The sequence below is a fragment of the Salvia miltiorrhiza genome, chromosome 3 (assembly GCF_028751815.1).
Source record: "Salvia miltiorrhiza cultivar Shanhuang (shh) chromosome 3, IMPLAD_Smil_shh, whole genome shotgun sequence".
In the NCBI taxonomy this organism is placed as follows: domain Eukaryota; kingdom Viridiplantae; phylum Streptophyta; class Magnoliopsida; order Lamiales; family Lamiaceae; genus Salvia; species Salvia miltiorrhiza.
In genome coordinates, this window is record NC_080389.1 from 49,784,600 (window position 1) to 49,803,199 (window position 18,600).

Genomic DNA, 18,600 nt, shown 5'->3' on the forward strand with positions numbered 1-18,600 from the left:
TGGATGTAAGCCATTAAAGGCTGAACCACGTAAATCCTTGAGTTATTTTCTTCGGTTCTTTCTGTTCTTTGAATTCTTGGTTGCGTTTCAACAAGAGTTGGATCATTATCTGGTTTTCTTACTGGTTTCGATTGGTGTGTTTTGTTGTGCTAAGTTCCAACAAGTGGTGCCGTCCCTTGGGAATCAAATCCGCGACGATCAACACTGCTGAAATTGCAGATCTTAATCGGAGAAGATGACCACAACAAATTTTGAAACCGAGAAGTTCACGGGGCAGAACGACTTCGGATTGTGGCGTATTAAGATGAAGCAATCTTAACCCAACAAGGTTTGATCGATGCCGTCAAAGGTGATAAGCCGGTGAAGAAAGAAGGCAAGGGAAAGAGGGAAGAAATGATGGAGAAGGCTCACAGCGGATTATCCTATGCTTGGGTGATAAAGTTTTGCACGAAGTAGCTAAATGTAAATATGCGGCAGATGTATGGAAGAAGCTTGAGGATCTGTACATGGCTAAATCTTTAGCCAACCGCCTATACATGAAGCAGTGCCTATATGCCTATAGGATTACTGATGAAAAGCCAATGACAGACCAACTTGAAGAGTTCAATAAGTTGCTAGATGATCTAGCAAAAATTACTGATGAAAAGCCAATCATCCTCCTAAATGCATTGCCAAAATCCTTTGAAAACTTAAAGGATGTAATGTTGCTTGGGAAGGAGAAATCTATATCAATAGATGAAGTTCAAGCTGCGTTGAAATCAAATGAGTTGCAAAAGGCGCATGAAAATGGTGGATGTGACCCATTGGCGGAGGGTTTGAATATCAAAGGCAAACCACAAAACCAGAAGCCTAAATTCAAGAAAGGCAATTCAGAAAACAAGAAACCTGGTTAGGCAAAGGGGAAGAAAAATAGAAACAAAGAAACAAGAAAATGTTTTCACTGTGACAAGCCTGGCCATATCAAGAAAAATTGCTATGAGTGGAAGAAGTTACAAACCAAAGAGGGCCAAAAAAGGACTCAGCTGATGTAGCAGAGGGCTGCGATGATGCACAACTGCTAAATGTTACAGATTGTTAACATTGAAGAGGAATGGGTGCTTGACTCTGGATGTAGTTTCCACATATGTCCTCATAAGAACTGGTTTTTTGAATTGGAGATGAAGAAAAGTGGCTCGGTTATGCTGGGTAATGATGACCTCTACAAGGTGATGGGAATAGGCTCTATAAAAATTAGAGTTCATGATGGATCAACAAAAATCTTTACAGAAGTTAGGTACATTCCATCACTAAAGAGAAATCTGATTTCTTTGGGGACTCTTGAGGAAAAATGGTGCCAGTGAAAATCAGAAAATGGATTGTTGGAAGTAAGATTGAACAATAAGGTGGTCATGAAAGGAAAGATGAGCAGATGGCTGTATTTTCTTGATGCCAAAACCATAATAGGAAATGTAGAAGTCAATACAAAAGATGACTCTGATTTGTGGCACAGGAGGCTAGGACATGTGAGAGAGAAGTCTCTGCAAGAACTTCAAAAACAAGGAATATTGAAGAACTCTTCTGCAATCAAAATAAGCACCTGTGATGATTGCATCTTGGGCGAAAGTCAGAAACTCCCTTATGGAAATAGCAACTACAGTGCAACTAAACCTTTGGAATACATTCATGCAGATTTGTGGGGGCTATCAAGAGTAGACAACATGGGAGAAGAAAGATGGTTTCTGAGCATCATTGATAACTACTCAAGAAAATTATGGATGTTCATCATGAAGAACAAAAATGATGCATTCCAAAGCTTCAAAGAATGGTGCATTGCTGTAGAGAATGAAAATGATCTGATTGTAAAATGCTTGAAGACAGATAATGGGCTGGAGTTTGTATGTGAAGAGTTCAACACTTTCTGCAAAGAAAATGGGATTAAGAGGCATAGAACAGTCCCAGCCAACCCACAACAAAATGGTGTCATTGAAAGAATGAAAAGGACTTTGTTGGAGAGAGCAATGTGTTTACTCAACAGCTCAGGCCTCTCAAAGAAGTTTTGGGGAGATGTTATGGCCAATGCCTGTTATTTGATTAACAGATGTCCAACAAAGGCAAGAAAGTTCAAGACACCGGAGGAGTTGTGGACTGGAAAAGCTGCAGACCATTCCAACTTAAGGGTGTTTGGTTGTATGTCATATGTTCACATCAAGCAAGATAAGCTTGATCCTAGAGCACTCAAATGCATACTTATTGCATACCCAAAAGGTGTCAAAGGATACAAGCTCTGGTGTTATGAATCTGGTTACAACAAGGTGTTGATTAGCAGGGATGTGGTCTTTAGATAAGACATCATGCCTTTTCTAAAAACCACAGATCAGTCTAAGGAGAAGAATCAGAACCAAGGTAAAGAGCACACTCGAGTTCAGGTGGAGTTTCAAAAGGATTCTCATGAAGAAGACAGTGCATCTTCAGTAGGGTTGTAATCGAATCGAATCGAAGCGAATATCAACATATTCGATTCGTATTCATGAAATGAAACTATTATTCGATTCGTGATTCGATTCGAGTTCGAATATTAAATTTGATTCGTTATTCGATTCGTTGATATTTTCGAGTTATTCGATTCGATTCGAGTATTCGATTCGTTTTATAATAGTTCCTTAAATTGTCGAACCGAATACTCGATTCGAGTATTCGACTTGTATTCGATATTATTCGATTCGAAAATCTGAAGTGAAAAAAAATGTTAAATAATATATAAGCCACAAATTCAAAATATTGTAAAATAAACGATATCCATGTAGAAACATACATCATGAAAAGTTTCAAATACATCAAAATAAGATGACACTAGAACAAATGTCAAGCATTCAATCTTCCTTCAAGCTTGTAACTTAACGTGAAGCTTCTTTTGCAAACACCTCTTCAATCCACAACTTTTTTCTCCACATCATTCACTTCCACCATAATCTCATCTACTTGAGGAGTATTTTCTATTAGATTTGAATTGTCCATTAACTGCATTCTGCCAAAACAAACATAAAATCACAAGAAATTTATTACAACTCAAGCTACTCATCCTGTGCAGATATTCAGATGCTTAAATTCAGATGCATATATTAATTCAGATGCAGATATTCAGATGCTTAAAATACACAAGAAATTCAGATGCTTAAATATAAAAAACGCCACTAATCGGCTTAAAGGATACTGCTGTAGTCAGCCCTAACCAGCTCAATCAACGCTCAAAACTAAAAAAAATACCCGATTCACTACGCCAATTTCTCACAGAAAATCAGAAAAAGTCCCAACAGAAAAGCAAAGATAGGTTCAACTAAAGTGCAAGATCAGATTCAGAAATCTAGCAACACCGGAACCCAGAATTGAAAATGCAGGAAAATAGAAGCAATACCTCGGCTGCGAGATACTCAAGCACGGCAGCAAGTAAACAGGCGCGGCGACGCGGTGTAGGCTCTGGAGCAGGCGGCGAGCAGATCTGCGGCCGGAAGGGTGGGGCGGCGCGGACCGCGCGGCGATGCAGATGCAGGTGCGGCGACCGGTGCAGATGCAGGCGGCGATGCGGCGCGGTGCAATCTCTGGAGCAGGCGGCGATGCAGAGGCATGCGGCGACGCAGCGCGGTGCAGATGCAGGCGCGACGAGCGGACCGGTGCAGGCAACGCGGTTCAGGTGCAGGCGGCGCGGTGCAGGCGCAGATCTGCGGCGGGGGTGGGGCGACGAGGTTCAGGTACATGCGGGAGCTGTGCGGCGCTGATTTGAGGAATGAGGTTGAGGAGGAGGCGCTGATTTGAGGAATAACTTTTAGTGAATTAGGTTTAGGTTTTACTTTTTAGTATATTCAATAATTTAAAATAAAAAATTATATATATATATATATATATATATATATATATATATATATATATATTTCGAATCGAATAACTACGAATATCGAATCGAATATCAATATTTCATTTAAGTATTTGAATAATAATCGAATCGAATCGAATATTTATTATCGAATACGAATCGAATAATTTCGAATACGAATCAGGCAATTTCGAATCGAATCTCGAATCGAGCAAAATTATTCGATTCATTTACAACCCTAATCTTCAGCTTCTAAAACTGAGGAAAATGAAGATACAAACCAGGATAATCAAGGGAGTTATTGGCTCACAAGAGATAGAGTAAGGAGAACCACTGTTGCTCCTGTGATATATGGAGAGGCGGACCAAATTGCTCATGCTCTCAGTCTAGCAGATGAAATAGAGTATTGTGAACCAAGGAGCTATGCAGAAGCCATGGGGAGTTCAGATAAGCAACATTGGATCACAGTCATGGAAGAAGAGATAGATTCTATCATGAGAAACAGAACTTGGGTACTTGTGGATAAGCCCAACAACCAGAAATCAGTTGGATGCAAATGGATATTCAAAAGAAAAATTTAAATAACAGAGCAGGGTAAAGAACAAGTTAGATTCAAAGCAAGACTTGTTGCAAAGAGGTATACACAAAAAGAAGGTGTTGACTTTAATGAAGTTTTCTCTCCTGTTGTCAACCACTGTTCTATTAGGATATTACTTGCTATGGTAGCTCAGTATGACATGATTTTGGAACAACTTGGTGTTAAAACTGCTTTTCTAAATGGTGATTTAGAAGAGTCCATTTACATGTGTCAGCCTGAAGGTTTTGTTGTTCCTGGTTGCGAGGGAAAAGTATGCTTACTTAAGAAAAGTCTTTATGGATTAAAGCAATCTAGTAGGCAATGGTATAGAAAGTTTGATGAACACATGTTAAGTATAGGTTTCACAAGGTCTGCTCATGATAGTTGTGTGTATATGAAGGTTGTTGATGATAAACCTATTGCTCATATGCTCATTTATGTTGATGATATGCTAATTGCTAGTAAGAGCAAGATAGAAATTGATTTGTTGAAAGCAAGTCTGAAAAAGAAATTTGAAATGAAAGAGTTGGGCTGTGCTAGAAGGATATTAGGTATTGATATTCACAAGAATTCTGGAAAAGGTCTGGTGTTGTTGTGACAAGCTGATTATATCAGAAAGGTCCTGCAGAGGTTTCAAATGGATAAATCAAAGGAAGTGTCAACACCATTAGCTCAACATTTCAAACTATCTGAAACTCAGAAACCTACAACAGATGAAAAGAAGAAAGCTATGGACAGAATCCCATATGCTAGCATTGTTGGCAGTATCATGTACCATATGGTGTGTACAAGACCTGACTTGTCTCACTCTATTAGTGTAGCAAGTAGATATATGTCAAATCCTGGGAAAAGTCACTGGGAAGCATTGAAGTGGATACTAAGGTATCTTAAAGGGGAGAGTAATAGGTGTATAAAGTTTGAAAGATTATCAGATTTTGATGGAGATCCACTTATGGGATATGTTGACTCAAATTATGCAACAAACTTAGATAACAGGAGGTCTCAATCGGGATATGTCTTCACACTTTTCGGTTCAGCCATCAGTTGGAAGTCATCTCTACATAATGTGGTGGCACTCTCTACCACAGAGGCAGAATACATGGCAGCCACTAAGGCTGTGAAAGAAGGAATCTAGTTGAAAGGCATGATTGAGGAGTTTGGCATTCATCAAAGATCTGTGACAGTGCTATGTGATAACCAGAATGCAATCCACTTGTGCAAACATAAAGTCTTTCATGAAAGAAACAAACACATTGATGTTAGGATGCATTTCATAAGGGATTTGGTGGAGAAAGAAGTAGTAAGTATTGCAAAAGTTTCAACGTTGGAGAATGTTGCTGACATGCTCACAAAGGCTTTACCCGCTACCAAGTTTAACTACTGTATAGAGCTGGTGAAACTGGTGTCACTACTAGAAAAACGCTCATAGATAACGGATTTTATCCGTTATCTATGAGAAAAAAAACCGTTGTGTATAGTGGTGTTATCTATTCTATACGTCATACACAACGGTTTCAAAACCGTTATGTATAGTAGCATAGATAACGGTACGATGCGTCATACATAACAGTACGCAACCGTTATCTATAAAGGTTATACATAACGGTTTTTCACCGTTATGTATTAAGATTTTTCCGTTATCTATTAATTTTTTTTTTATTTTTTTTATCATAGTTAACAGTTTTTTGCACTTTTTATAACGGTTTTAACCGTTATCTTTGATAGAATACATAACGGTTTTTCACCGTTATGTATTAAGATTTTTCCGTTATGTATTAATTTTTTTTATTTTTTTTTATCATAGTTAACAGTTTTTTGCACTTTTTATAACGGTTTTAACCGTTATCATTGATAGAATACATAACGGTTTTTTGCACTTTTTATAACGATTTTTTGCACTTTTTATAACGATTTTTGCAATTTTTATAACGATTTTAACCGTTATCTTTGATTAGAATACATAACGATTTTTTACACCTTTTATAACAGTTTTTTGCACTTTTTATAATTGTAGTATATTTTTAAATTTTGCAATTTTTATAAAACGACAAAATGATAAAATCAACAATAACAATATTATATATCATCCAAAATATTCATACATTATTATACAAATGAACCAAATATCAAGTATACATCATCATTGCATATTCCGATTCAAAATTGAAAATACCAACTACCTTATAGCTAAAACAAAAATCTATCATACAATGTTTCTAGCACCAAGTCCTCAAGAACTAGTTAATCAACCTGCTATGATTCTCCGGTTGTCTTTTGACCTCAAGCCATCCCAAGCTACCATAAATTCATTACGCATTCTTCTAGTTGCCTCATGCTCAAAAGCATCGCCACGGGCGCCAAGTATGCTGTCAACCTGCACTCGGCACATGGCGAAAGATGGTAATGAAGCCAAAGCAGGAATGTCTAAGTTGCACTAAGCTACTGGACAAATTATTATGCACAAGATAATAATGAAACCAAAGCATGAAACACAACTATGCAGCAGGCACCGAACAGCCTAAAACAATGCCAAGTCGAGACTCCAACAAGACATATCAGAAGTTCAGAACTTCACCAGTAATACAGAAATCATAACCACAACATGAGCATAAACCAAACTTTATCTCACAAATAATACAGAAATCATATTCATGGGACAGCCACAATAACACCAAAATCATCAAGTAGAAAACTCAAACCACAGGTGCTTATTCCACAAAGAACCTCCCAAGGTTCATTGAAAATAAGAGATACAACTAGCACTCGCACATTCAACAAACTTCAAATTTGACATACCTAATATGTCTTGAAAATCATTTACAATTGATCTAGTATCACTCTCTGTTGGATCATCCCTGCCATTGTATATTATCATAGTTGTAGAGTTAGACTAGACACTTGCTTGAAGACTATTGAAGTGAGGGTACCAGTAACTAACTGTACATGTTACCTACTTTTTCCATAAAAACTAGTAGGTAGTAATTTTAGAACTTTTTCAACAAAACAATAAAATGATTGAACATGTCCAACAGAGGAAAAGAAAGTAATGATTCAAAGGAGTTCTTTAATTGCATGAGTGATTGAGACTCCAGTTTGCTGTGAAAATTACCTAGAATATCGTATGAGCAAATTATCGGGTTTGAAGTCGCCATGGATCATTGCAGCACCATGCAGAGTCTCTAGGATTTGAAGCATCTCAATGGTGTAATAGATACATAATACTTCGTCCATAGATCCACTTGTAACCACATTACAGTTCATGGCATCCTGCAGATCATTGAATAGGAACTAAGTACTAGGTAAAAATTTCAAAGTTTTAAAAGAATGAAAGCAAGTACATGCCAACCTGTAGAGTCCCATGAGCAAAATAATCAGAGACTATGACACTGTAGTCAGAATAGAGGTGCAATCTGTGAGCAAAGCCAAAACTCTTCTGAAAATCAAAGACTTTAAATGAGCTGGGAGGTATGACTAATAGCTATTGTTGATTGTTGTTACTAGAATTACGTACTTCTTTTTCAGGAATCCTAATGTCGAGTTGGCGGTACATATAAAACTCCCAAGGAAATGGAGGCTTTTGAATCTGTCAGAAATTGTAAGCTTCAGAAAACATGCAAGGATCTCCCTAGATTGAAATCCACATTGAAAGCTGGAATGAAAAGATATAATTACCTTACGGGCAACGACATCATCAGGTTGGCCGTCAACATATGCTTTGAACACCTGAGCAAACCCACCCTGACCTGCACGACCTCTGATCTGATAATTCTCTCTACCTTCAGGCATGACGAATCAAAACCAAACTGAAGTCAAAAGCGGAAGGAATATCATTTAGACATGCATCTAATAGTTCTAGTACAACCCTTAATGGAACCAAGCATGCACATTATATAACCAACAACAAGGCAGGCCATTCAGTGTTATTCTACATGCTCCAATTCTAGCATATACAGCTAACGTTTAAGAATAGTAAATGGATGCTTATGTCAATTATGCATATTATTGAAACATGCTTACCTATAGTGATGTCTTTATTTTTAGCTGATTTCTGCAAGGAGGATAACGCCACTTTTCCAGGATATGCTTTATTACTTGAATGGTATCCCTTCAGAAAATATGCAATTTTCTTTAGATACCTTAGAAAATATTTACACAGGAATTTTATATACGTTCATAGAGGAAGGACCTCACCTCATATTCCACAACTTTAGAATTCATCTTTTGCAGTAGATTTTTGAGGGTTGAGACAGACCATGGATTAATAAAATTCTCTCCGTCCTCTACAGAAATGTCATTTTTCATCTGTTCAAAGGTGGAAAGAACCTGGGTTATGTTGATATTTTCAGAATATTCTTTATAACAAACATTATTCTCTAGTAATCATATAAATCAATAAAATTAGTAAATTAATCTACTGACTCACTTGCAAGCACCAATACCAAACACTGAAAAAAATCTGTTGTTCAGAAAAGGTAATTCCCTTTCCTCTATAGTCTCTACTCTAGTATATTGTCTGAACTCTGAACAGGTTAGGATGAATGAATTCAGTTATACCTTTTGAAATGATCCATTAGTTACTCTTTCAGACATTCTCTCGAGAAATAGAACCTGAGCTTTTTTTAGTCTCCCCAGTGGCTCAGCATTTCTGATACGCAAGAACACCTTTGTTATGGTGGAATATCAAAACACAAACTTACTGATTTATATAAAACTATAATGCCAATGAGAAGTTAATAAACCTTGAGATGCCAAGATGATAAATCATACAAGCATCTATCAGTCTGCCTTTTACTTCCAGAAACAAAGCAAATGATTCATAAAGCAGCGCTTTGCGTATGCAAATCCTGTGCTCCTCTATTTCCTTAAAAACTCTTTCATAATCTGAGCTACCATCCATCTAGAAAGTATACAAAAGAATATGAATTTTCCCAAAACGGAGAGACATGTTTTTTTTATATCAGAAACTAGCATATTAATCCAACTGCATTTTTGTTGCAGCAGATCACGAACATAATCCATAAAATCAGAAAGAACCTACATTCAACTACTTCACAACTACAACTTACGCAACTTAACAAACCAGATGGCCGTACATCAAGTAGAAAACTCACATTTTCCAGCACCACTCGTTTCCATAACCACTATAGCTTTGCTTGTCCAAAATAGCCTGTACTTGGAGATCTCTTTCCTGTTCTTCTCCGAAATAACCTGCAGCAAAATCAGAAACACTAATTAGCATTTGAAAGAGGTGCTTCAAATTACCAATCTGAATTATTTTGTCTGCCTCGCTGCATATATTCTTCACGGTAGCTCTGCCTCACCAGACACCAGCTGAGCTACCCCATACTCCAGCCATACCATAGTACACAAAGGGCTCAAATCAGCCACCCAACATTGTACCATTTCGTAGGTAACTCAAGTCTTCAGCCAACCACCCTCTACACTCATTCCTTATTCACCAGGGAAGTAAATTGATCTACCTGCTACCAGAAATAAAAGTTTCAGTTCATGTAATACTTCAACAGCCGAAAAGTAAGAGGGCCTTCATTCATTACTCTACCAGACTTCAAGGTAAACCTTGTCTTCAATTCTTTCAAATAGATGAACAAATAGCATACACACAGAATATGGGAAAAACCTTAGCCCACTATTGTCATAATATGAGCTACAATACCTATGATTCCATATACACCGACATGCTCGAAACTAGTAATAACATTCAAGAAACTCGCTGCCCAATTAATATGCCATTGCACTATTAGTCAAATAATATTTTACTGTCACGAGAGTTCCTCATCTTCACTCTTTTCAGATAGTCATAAGATGCTACAAGAGAGAAGACGATGCAGGAAATCAAATTTGTTAATCTTCTTATTAAATAGCTAAACTTCGATTAGATTTCTCATTTCAAGTTATCGATATATAATAAAACATAGAAGAAGCACCGTTGCCACCTTAGAATTCAAGCATAATTCATCTTTGAACTAACCCTAAAGAAGGTGAATCCTAAAATTCATATCTCTACTTTTAATTACCATATCAGCATTCAAAACATTAGTAAAGTCGAATTTCAACAGAACATCCACATACTTCTTGCATATCTCCAACAGTTCTTGATGGCGCAAGCAATAACATATATTCTCTGAGAAGTAGAACACTTGTGTGCCATGATTTATATAGAAAAGACATAGCAATCAAAGGCAAGCTATAATACACATTGAAAGCATGAGTAATCTCTTTCACGAAAAGAAGTCCTTTGGAAAAAAAAAAAGTCGAGACCACATCAAGGATCATCGATATAAAGAAGCTCAATAATAGAATTGCATAAATTTTACCAGCAAGAGCAGTCCAGACTGCAACATCTACAATTGTGAGGCTATAACCAGCGAGAAAGGTATTCAATAGTAGATACTCATCCACAAAGCGGCATGCTCGATGAATGGCTTCTCGAGTCCAATAAATTCTGCATTCTAATTGAAATCTGAATTCACAGCGTGAAGCTCCATGAATTGTTGACAACAAAGAGAAACAATCATAAATTAAATGAGGAATTGGAAAAAATAGGGTTTACGAGCTGACGCGCGCGAAGAGCAGATAGGGATTTGCGAGCTAAAATGGGGTTTATCGCGGCGCCTAGGGTTAAAAGGGGCGGCGAGAAGACGGCCGGCGTGGCAACAGCGAGTCGACACGGTCGGTGGCAGGCGACGCGGGTTCGAGATGGAGAGATATCTCCGCAGCTGCTGCTACGGGTAAACAAACAGAGGACGACGAGATGGGGGGCGCAGTGAGTGCCGGGCGGCGCTGGTCGTGGCGGCGAGTCGCGACGGCGGTGGCAGGGCACGGCGATGGTGAAGAGAGAAAGAGGCCAGGTCCGATTTGGGGGAAATTTTGAGGTGTTAGCGTGAAAATTGAGCGGGAGCAACGAATAGGGATTTTAGGGGTTGAAGAAATGAAGTCAAATCTTTTTCTTTCTTTTTTTTTTCTTTTTTTTTTTCTTTTGTTTCACTTTTATTATTTAATTTTTGGTATTTAGGTTTCTAATAATGTATTTAGATTTTATTATTTTTCAAAGTCTATAACTAGAAATAAATTCAGATTTTAGGATAAACACTTAATTTGTTATTTTTTAATATAATATAATATAATATTAATATTATTTTAAAAAAATTAATAAAAAAATTATACATAACAGTTTTTAGAGACGCTCATACATAACGGTTCAAAAACCGTTGTAAATGACTCTTATACATAACGGTTCTTTAGCGTTATAAATAACTGTTATAAAAGATGGTCATAGATAACGGTAGCGTAACGGTTTTGTAATACCGTTATGTATGCAACTAATAGATAACGCAAAAACATATATAACGCATTTGTTCAAACCGTTATCTATGCATTTAGACAACAGTACATAGATAACGGATTTTCGAAAAACCGTTATCTATTCCTAAAAGTGCGCTCATACATAACGGTTTTTGAAAAAAACCGTTATCTATGTACTGTTATGTATGTAAACTTTTGTAGTAGTGTGTCAAGCAAATAGATATGGAGGAAGCCCTGTAGTGGGGCATGATTGAGGGGAAGTAGGAACTTCTGTGTTATTCAAACTTTGCAGTCAAGGTGGAGATTGTGAGATGTGACTGCAAAGTGGAGGTTTTAGGGGGACTACTTAGCAATAAAGGAGGGACTAAAGTGCAAATTAGATAACATATATGCTGATTCTATTATTCACTGTTTCATTGCTGCTACTTGCGGTTTAGCAAATGATTCTGATCTCAGTTTAATCTCATCATCCAACGGCTGAGATTAGTGGCTGAGAGTGACATTTAAGCTCGAGTTTTGAGCAGTTATAAGAAAAAGAGAGATTCATTCTTGTACAGAAAAACGAGAGAGAAAATGCATTGAGAGAGGAAGTTGTTGAGAGCTAGATTTGTTCTTAGTTTTCTGCTCTTGTATTTGATCTCATCGAGATTGTACTTTGCTGAGTGAAATTCTAATAATACAGAAGCTGTTAACCCTCCGTGGATGTAAGCCATTAAAGGCTGAACCACGTAAATCTTTGAGTTGTTTTCTTCGGTTCTTTCTGTTCTTTGAATTCTTAGTTGCGTTTCAACAAGAGTTGGATCATTATCTCTGGTTTTCTTGCTGGTTTCGATTGGTGTGTTTTGTTGTGCTAAGTTCCAACATACTCAAGATCGGCTCTTTTAAAAAATAGGTATATACTCAAAAAGTACATTTATTTTATGAGTTACGTAACTTGTGAAATAACCTATTTAACAGCATAATTCACGAATTTACACCATATTGCTCGTGAATTGGTCGCAATTTTAGACACAGCCCAAATATTGATCATGAATAAGAGTTATAGTATATATTACTTAAACACAAAAATGACTACTTTGATCTTCTTCTTTTTTTTTAATCCTAATTAATACTATTTCTTATTTTTGCCTATCAAAATGATTTTTCTGATATATAAGCTCTTATTTATATCTCAAGTATAATTCCTCGAACTTATCCGACTAACGTAATTCACATGGTAATGCTGTTGTTGAGTCAAGTTGACTAATTAATTAATTAATTAATTAGTTATTGTAAGAAAACTTCTTGTAAACTTCCTTTAATTCATATATTGTCAACACCACTCATTTTAATCATTTATTGTAAAGTATGGTTGTATTTTACGCAAACGTCACCTGCACATTAATTTAATCATAATTCTGAATATGATGTTTATTTTTTTTGACTTGGGCGAGTTGGGGAGGGAATTATGATGTCTATTTATGAAGTGAAATAAGAAATACAACACTATAATTTATAACGAATAATTACACCTCTAAAACGAATACAACAGTTACTATAATTACACTTTTTTTTTTCTCTGAGGCGACTATAACTAGTTTTTTTTTTTTTTTTTTTTTTTGATCGGTCAAAGTCATGTTAGATGTTAGTAATTAGTTCCCCATCCACTCCAAGAACCACCTTATCTCTCCATTCACCAAATCCACCTTATATCTCCAATCTCCAATTCGCTCCCAAGAGGGATCGAACCCGGGTCACTTCACTTAAGTGAGGACCCGGTGGCCAGTGGGCTAAGCCCCCTGGTTGCGACTATAACTAGACTAATAGCATTAATTTTTAGTACCAAGAGAACATTAAATAGCGTTTACATCTTAATTTAGAGAACTATATAGAAAAAAACACTATTTAGGGCCCGATAAAATAATATACAATGAAAATGTTTATCGTAAAATTATATGATATCTTAAATATGAGCTTGAATTGTTATATAAACATATAAATCATGTATGGATATATATACATAAAGAAAGACTCCATACTAGTTTGAGTCGTCTTTATAAATAATTAGCACGAAAGCAACCATTTGTTGCATGCCAATCCCACATATCTATATTAGTCAGTCTCCAAATCTTTCACAATATCCATATATCTAATCACATGAGAAATTCATCAACAAGATTCATCGAAGACGCCCTCTTCTGCTCCGACCCGTTGGCCCTATCCTACTCCGACCCGGATCAGAAATGGATCATCCGGCAACACCTCATCTCCCTCCTCCACGACTTCCCTTCACTCAAACCCTCCGTCGCCGTCTTCACCCACAACGACGGCACCGACGTCAAGCTCCTCCTCGCCTCCGGCGACCTCCCCGTCTCCCCGCCCGTGCCCCTCACCATTTGGGTGCACGAGCTTTACCCTCACGTGCCGCCGATCGTCTACGTAAACGCCGCCCCCCACCCCATCCACGACCACTACCCCTTCGCCGACCCCGCCTCCGGCGCCGCCGCCTCCGCCTACATCGCCAGCTGGCACTTCGCCAGGTCCACCCTCTCGGGCCTGGCCCACAATCTCGTCAGGCTCTTCTGTCACAGCCACCCGTTTTGCCACACGGGTGGCTCTGACAGCTGGGCCCACCACCCGTCCCTCGCGTCCAGGATGGAGGCGACGGACAGGCTGGCGTGCTCGGTCTACTCCGACGCCGCGGCTATGGCGACGGAGGCGCGGCGGGAGATAGAGGATCTGGCGGCGGTGCAGGCTGCGCTGAAGGAGAGGAGCGAGGCCCTGGCGATCGCGGTGAGGCAGCTGGAGGGGGAGCGGAGAGGGCTCAAGTGGAGATCGGATAAGATGAGCGAAGAAGCAGACAGATTGCAAAACTGGCTCAAAGTGTACGCGGGCTGCGCCGCCATTGACGATGCGTTTGAAGGGGTGGATGCGTGGAGTGAGACGGCCATGGATCTATTGGCGGCGGATCGGGCGGCGGAGGATTTGTTGTATAAATTGGAGGAAGCGGTTGGAGCAGGTGTTGTGGGTTTTCATGTTTATATCAAGCAGGTGAGAGTGTTGGCCAGAGACCAGTTTTTCATTAGAGCTAAGATCAACATGATTTCAACTACTTTCCAATTCTAACACCCTTTTTTTAGCACATGTGTTAAACTTAGATTAATTATGTATTATGGAGTTCTTTGATTTGAGTGATAAGGTATAATTGATAAAATAAATTTAAGTTAATTAAGTATTTGATTTCTATGATTCAGCCTATGATGAAGAATTCGATTTGTATATATTCTAATAATTCAATTGAATGATTATTTATTGCCCAAAATTAAGTGAATTATTTAATCATCCTCCAATATTATTTATAATTTGGGTTGGATTGTCATCCCTACTTCTGAGCATCATCTCATTTCGATCTAGAAATATCACAACTTTTGTGCGCGAGACTTCTGATAATCTCAGAGTTTGAAAGATCACATCAAACTTTTGGGCATCATAATCATCTTATCTAAAGCCCGAAAAAACCACATTTGCTTTTGAAGCAAAGGACTTGTGACCATTATTTCATTTAAGGTTTGAAAGACTACATCTGGCTTCGAATATGAGATTTTTTAGCATGATCATATGGAGCTCGAAAGATCAAAACTGACCTTTTGACCATCAAACATTGAAAACATTGAGTCATTTGGAAGTACCAAATCTAACTTCTGAGCATCATTTTATTTGGAGCTTGGCTATTGATCATCGGACTTTTGGGCATCATCGTCTAGAGCTTGAAAGATAATTAATTGTGTTTAGATCATTAAACATTGAAAATGTGGTTTCAAAAGTGGGAACGTGGATTTAAGATAAATAATAATATAGAATGCATAAAATGCTACGTGGGATTGTGAAATTGTTAGAAAAATTATGATGTTTTAACTAGATCCCAAAACCCTGAAACTAATTAATTATGACATGTCAAAGCTCTATAATATTGTAGATTGCAGCTCATATGTTAGGAAGTGTGCTTTTTATATTTATATGATATATATTTCGTAAGTGAGCTGATGGATCAGCCGGACAGTCTACAAGGTCAGTTGAAGAACCGAAGAGTTCTTAATGTAGTAGGAAATCAACCGATAGGGGACCAACTGATCACACACGACTAAAGGCATGGCTCCACAAATCCAGAAGTACCACATAAGTCCTAAAGTCAAGAGAAGGGAAAACGAAGTTAACTACGAGGCGTGATAAAGTGAAGAAGGCATTAAAGGCTACAAATTTGGTATTAAATGAGTATCTTGCTTTTCCAGAATAAAATACATCCTAGTACAAGAATTTTGCAGATGCGTCTACATCGTTAGTGTACGGATACGCAGAATCCAGACACCGAAGATTTGAAGACGTTCTCTCCAACGAAAATATTCAAGCCCTCGTCTATAAATACCTTGAGGCATTCAACGAAATAACTACCAGAAATGTTGCCAATTTGATTCTTCAAATGATCAAGCCTTCAAGCTTTCATCCACAAGATTACAACATATTTTTGAAGAAGGAAGTCTACAGTATAAACAAACTCTTGTCTATAATCACAATTTTAAGTCTTCCCAAATCAAGAGTATATACATTCCCTTAGTTTTAGGCATCAAATCGTGTATCCCAAGCCTAGAATCGAGCACACGTTATATTCATTGTTCTTATTGTAATAGTGTGTTCATTAGTTGAAAAACCCCTTTTATACTCCCCCACGCCTCCAACTTAAGATCAGTGTTAGAGTAGCAGAAGGTCGTTCAGAGAGTAAGCTGCAGGTCGTAAGACGAACTAAAATTCGAGAATCAGAGAATAAGCAGCAGGTGGTAAGACTGATTGAAATATGAAAGGTATCCAACGGTAGCAATCAACATAAGTTGCAACGGGTCACTTCCGTGATACAAAGTGAAGTACCAGCTGACTTAAGCTGATAGCCTGACTTACAACATAAAAACAAGGAATTCAAACGATAGTGAATCCCCTGTCACAAAGGGAAGTGGATGTACGAGATTGCTCGGAACCACTATGAACCAACTGTGTACTTACTTTCTGTATTTCCTTTTAGTATTTCATGCTTATCTATCTGTTTATCTTAACTGCATACTAATAAGTTATATACTACATCAGCATCAACATAGAAAACTACTTTCAACTTTTGATCTTAAACTGAAGACTGACTAAGCTCAAAAGTTAATCAAGAAAGATTTTGTAAAGAGGGCAACCAACCACCACATTTCACACTAGTCAATTATTTGTCCAACTGATCAGCTTACGAGCAGTTAATAGGAACGCTAACTGTACTCACAGTTAAAATAAGCTTATCTGGATATCAATCAGTTTAACATTGGTTAAACTGATCTGCATCAAACTAGCTAATTTATTATCAGCTGAACCTGTTTAGAACACGACACTTTGAAAAGCAAACGAAAAATTTGAAACTAGTGTATCCCCCATACACTAGTACTTATTCGCTGGGGACCATCAGATATTGGTGCCACCAATATATTTTTGATATATAGAATTATTAGATACTATATTTTGAGAATATATACTACCTCAATAGTTTATTAAAACTGTTATTTTAAAACCCTATGAAAATGGAATACTATAATATTATAATAGGCATATATTTATTACAACTATATATAGATTACTTTCATTTAATCAAATATTAAATTAACAAAGTTGAATGTTATAATTTGATGTGGGAATGAGGGTTTAAGAGGAATAGAGAATGAGGTACGATATTAAAATATTTATCTTTTGTCTCAATAAAAATTTAAACTTTACTATTTATTTTAAAATATATTATTTGGTCAAATATAATTAAAGAACATTTTTATTTCAAATGCATCTAAGTATCCTTTTATTTAGGTTCTCGATTGTGAAATTTAATAAAAATTCAGTATGATAATGAGCATTTAAAATATATAAGAATAGAGAATGAAAAAAAATGCCATATAGCATTGTGAATTGTTGTGGACTTGTCGTGTCTCCGACTCTCCAATATATTATTTCTAAGAATATATACCGTCTCAATAGTTTATTAAAACTATTATCCTGCAATCCTTGAGATTAACAATGATACTATAATACTCCATCCGTTCCACGAAATATGACCCAATTTATTTTTTGGGTTGTTCCACGAAGCTTGACCTATTTTTAAAAATAGCAAAAAATTTACCCTTTATTTACATTTTCACTTTTTCACCTACCACATTTAACATACAAAATATCAATTTATTAATTTTCGTGCCGAAAAGAACTGGGTCATGCTTCATGGGACGGAGGAAGTATTATACTTCATTTGTCTATAAAACATCTTCTTGAGCAGAGTCTACATAGATTTTAAGAAAAGTTAGTTGCGTATTTGGTGAGTGGATAAAAGATTCCACAAATTAGAAAAAATAGAAAAAGTGATGATAATTAATTGGTAAAGTTTAATAAAATACCAATATAAGAATGAATGATGATGAGTGACATTTTATTTAGGTTCTCAGTTGATGAAATTTAGTAAAATTTTAATATGGTAACAAAGATTTAAGCTAAACAAGAATAAGGGAGGAAGAAAATGTCACATAGATTGAGAATTATTATGATGCTTTTAATATGCCTATGTGAATTATTATGATATTTTTTTTATATGTTTTGTTATATATAATTAATGGATAATAGATAGATTGTTGTTAATTTTTTTTTTCAATGGAAACTGTTACTTTTTTTTAGAAGGTATAATTAATAGCACTAAATGCGATTTGCCCCAAATTAAATTATGAGCGGATTACAAACTTGCCAAATCTACATTTTAGACTTAAATCCAAATATAAATGCTGTTTGACGAAGGAAACTTTTCCATATGAAAGAATAA

General features: G+C 36.8%; 2 protein-coding genes across 2 annotated transcripts; one reads left to right on the top strand and one right to left on the bottom strand.

Annotated features, from left to right (window-relative positions):
* Positions 1-6,493: 6,493 nt before the first annotated feature.
* On the bottom strand, positions 6,494-9,827 carry LOC131018938 (mitotic checkpoint serine/threonine-protein kinase BUB1-like). The gene is made up of 12 exons (XM_057947621.1): positions 9,746-9,827; positions 9,536-9,632; positions 9,407-9,458; positions 9,164-9,321; positions 8,979-9,069; positions 8,616-8,726; positions 8,442-8,529; positions 8,097-8,200; positions 7,936-8,007; positions 7,771-7,857; positions 7,534-7,691; positions 6,494-6,798 (listed from the first exon to the last, which is right to left on the bottom strand). The coding sequence occupies exons 1-12, from the start codon at positions 9,825-9,827 to the stop codon at positions 6,720-6,722; spliced, it is 1,179 nt and encodes a 392-aa protein (XP_057803604.1). The 3' UTR covers positions 6,494-6,719.
* Positions 9,828-13,771: 3,944 nt separating this feature from the next.
* Positions 13,772-14,984, top strand: LOC131016359 (protein ELC). Its single transcript, XM_057945054.1, has one exon. It carries the CDS (start codon positions 13,884-13,886, stop codon positions 14,850-14,852), a length of 969 nt encoding a protein of 322 aa, XP_057801037.1. The 5' UTR covers positions 13,772-13,883; the 3' UTR covers positions 14,853-14,984.
* The last annotated feature ends 3,616 nt before the right edge of the window (positions 14,985-18,600 follow it).

Excerpts from the sequence above, each read along its gene's own strand:
- LOC131016359 (XM_057945054.1), top strand. The coding sequence starts at position 13,884 with ATGAGAAATTCATCAACAAGATTCATCGAAGACGCCCTCTTCTGCTCC.
- LOC131018938 (XM_057947621.1), bottom strand. The coding sequence starts at position 9,827 with ATGGTACAATGTTGGGTGGCTGATTTGAGCCCTTTGTGTACTATGGTA. Across the intron at positions 9,633-9,745 it reads GGTAGCTCAGCTGGTGTCTG|GTTATTTCGGAGAAGAACAG; the intron begins GTGAGGCAGAGC and ends ATTTTGCTGCAG. Across the intron at positions 8,008-8,096 it reads ATGATGTCGTTGCCCGTAAG|ATTCAAAAGCCTCCATTTCC; the intron begins GTAATTATATCT and ends AATTTCTGACAG.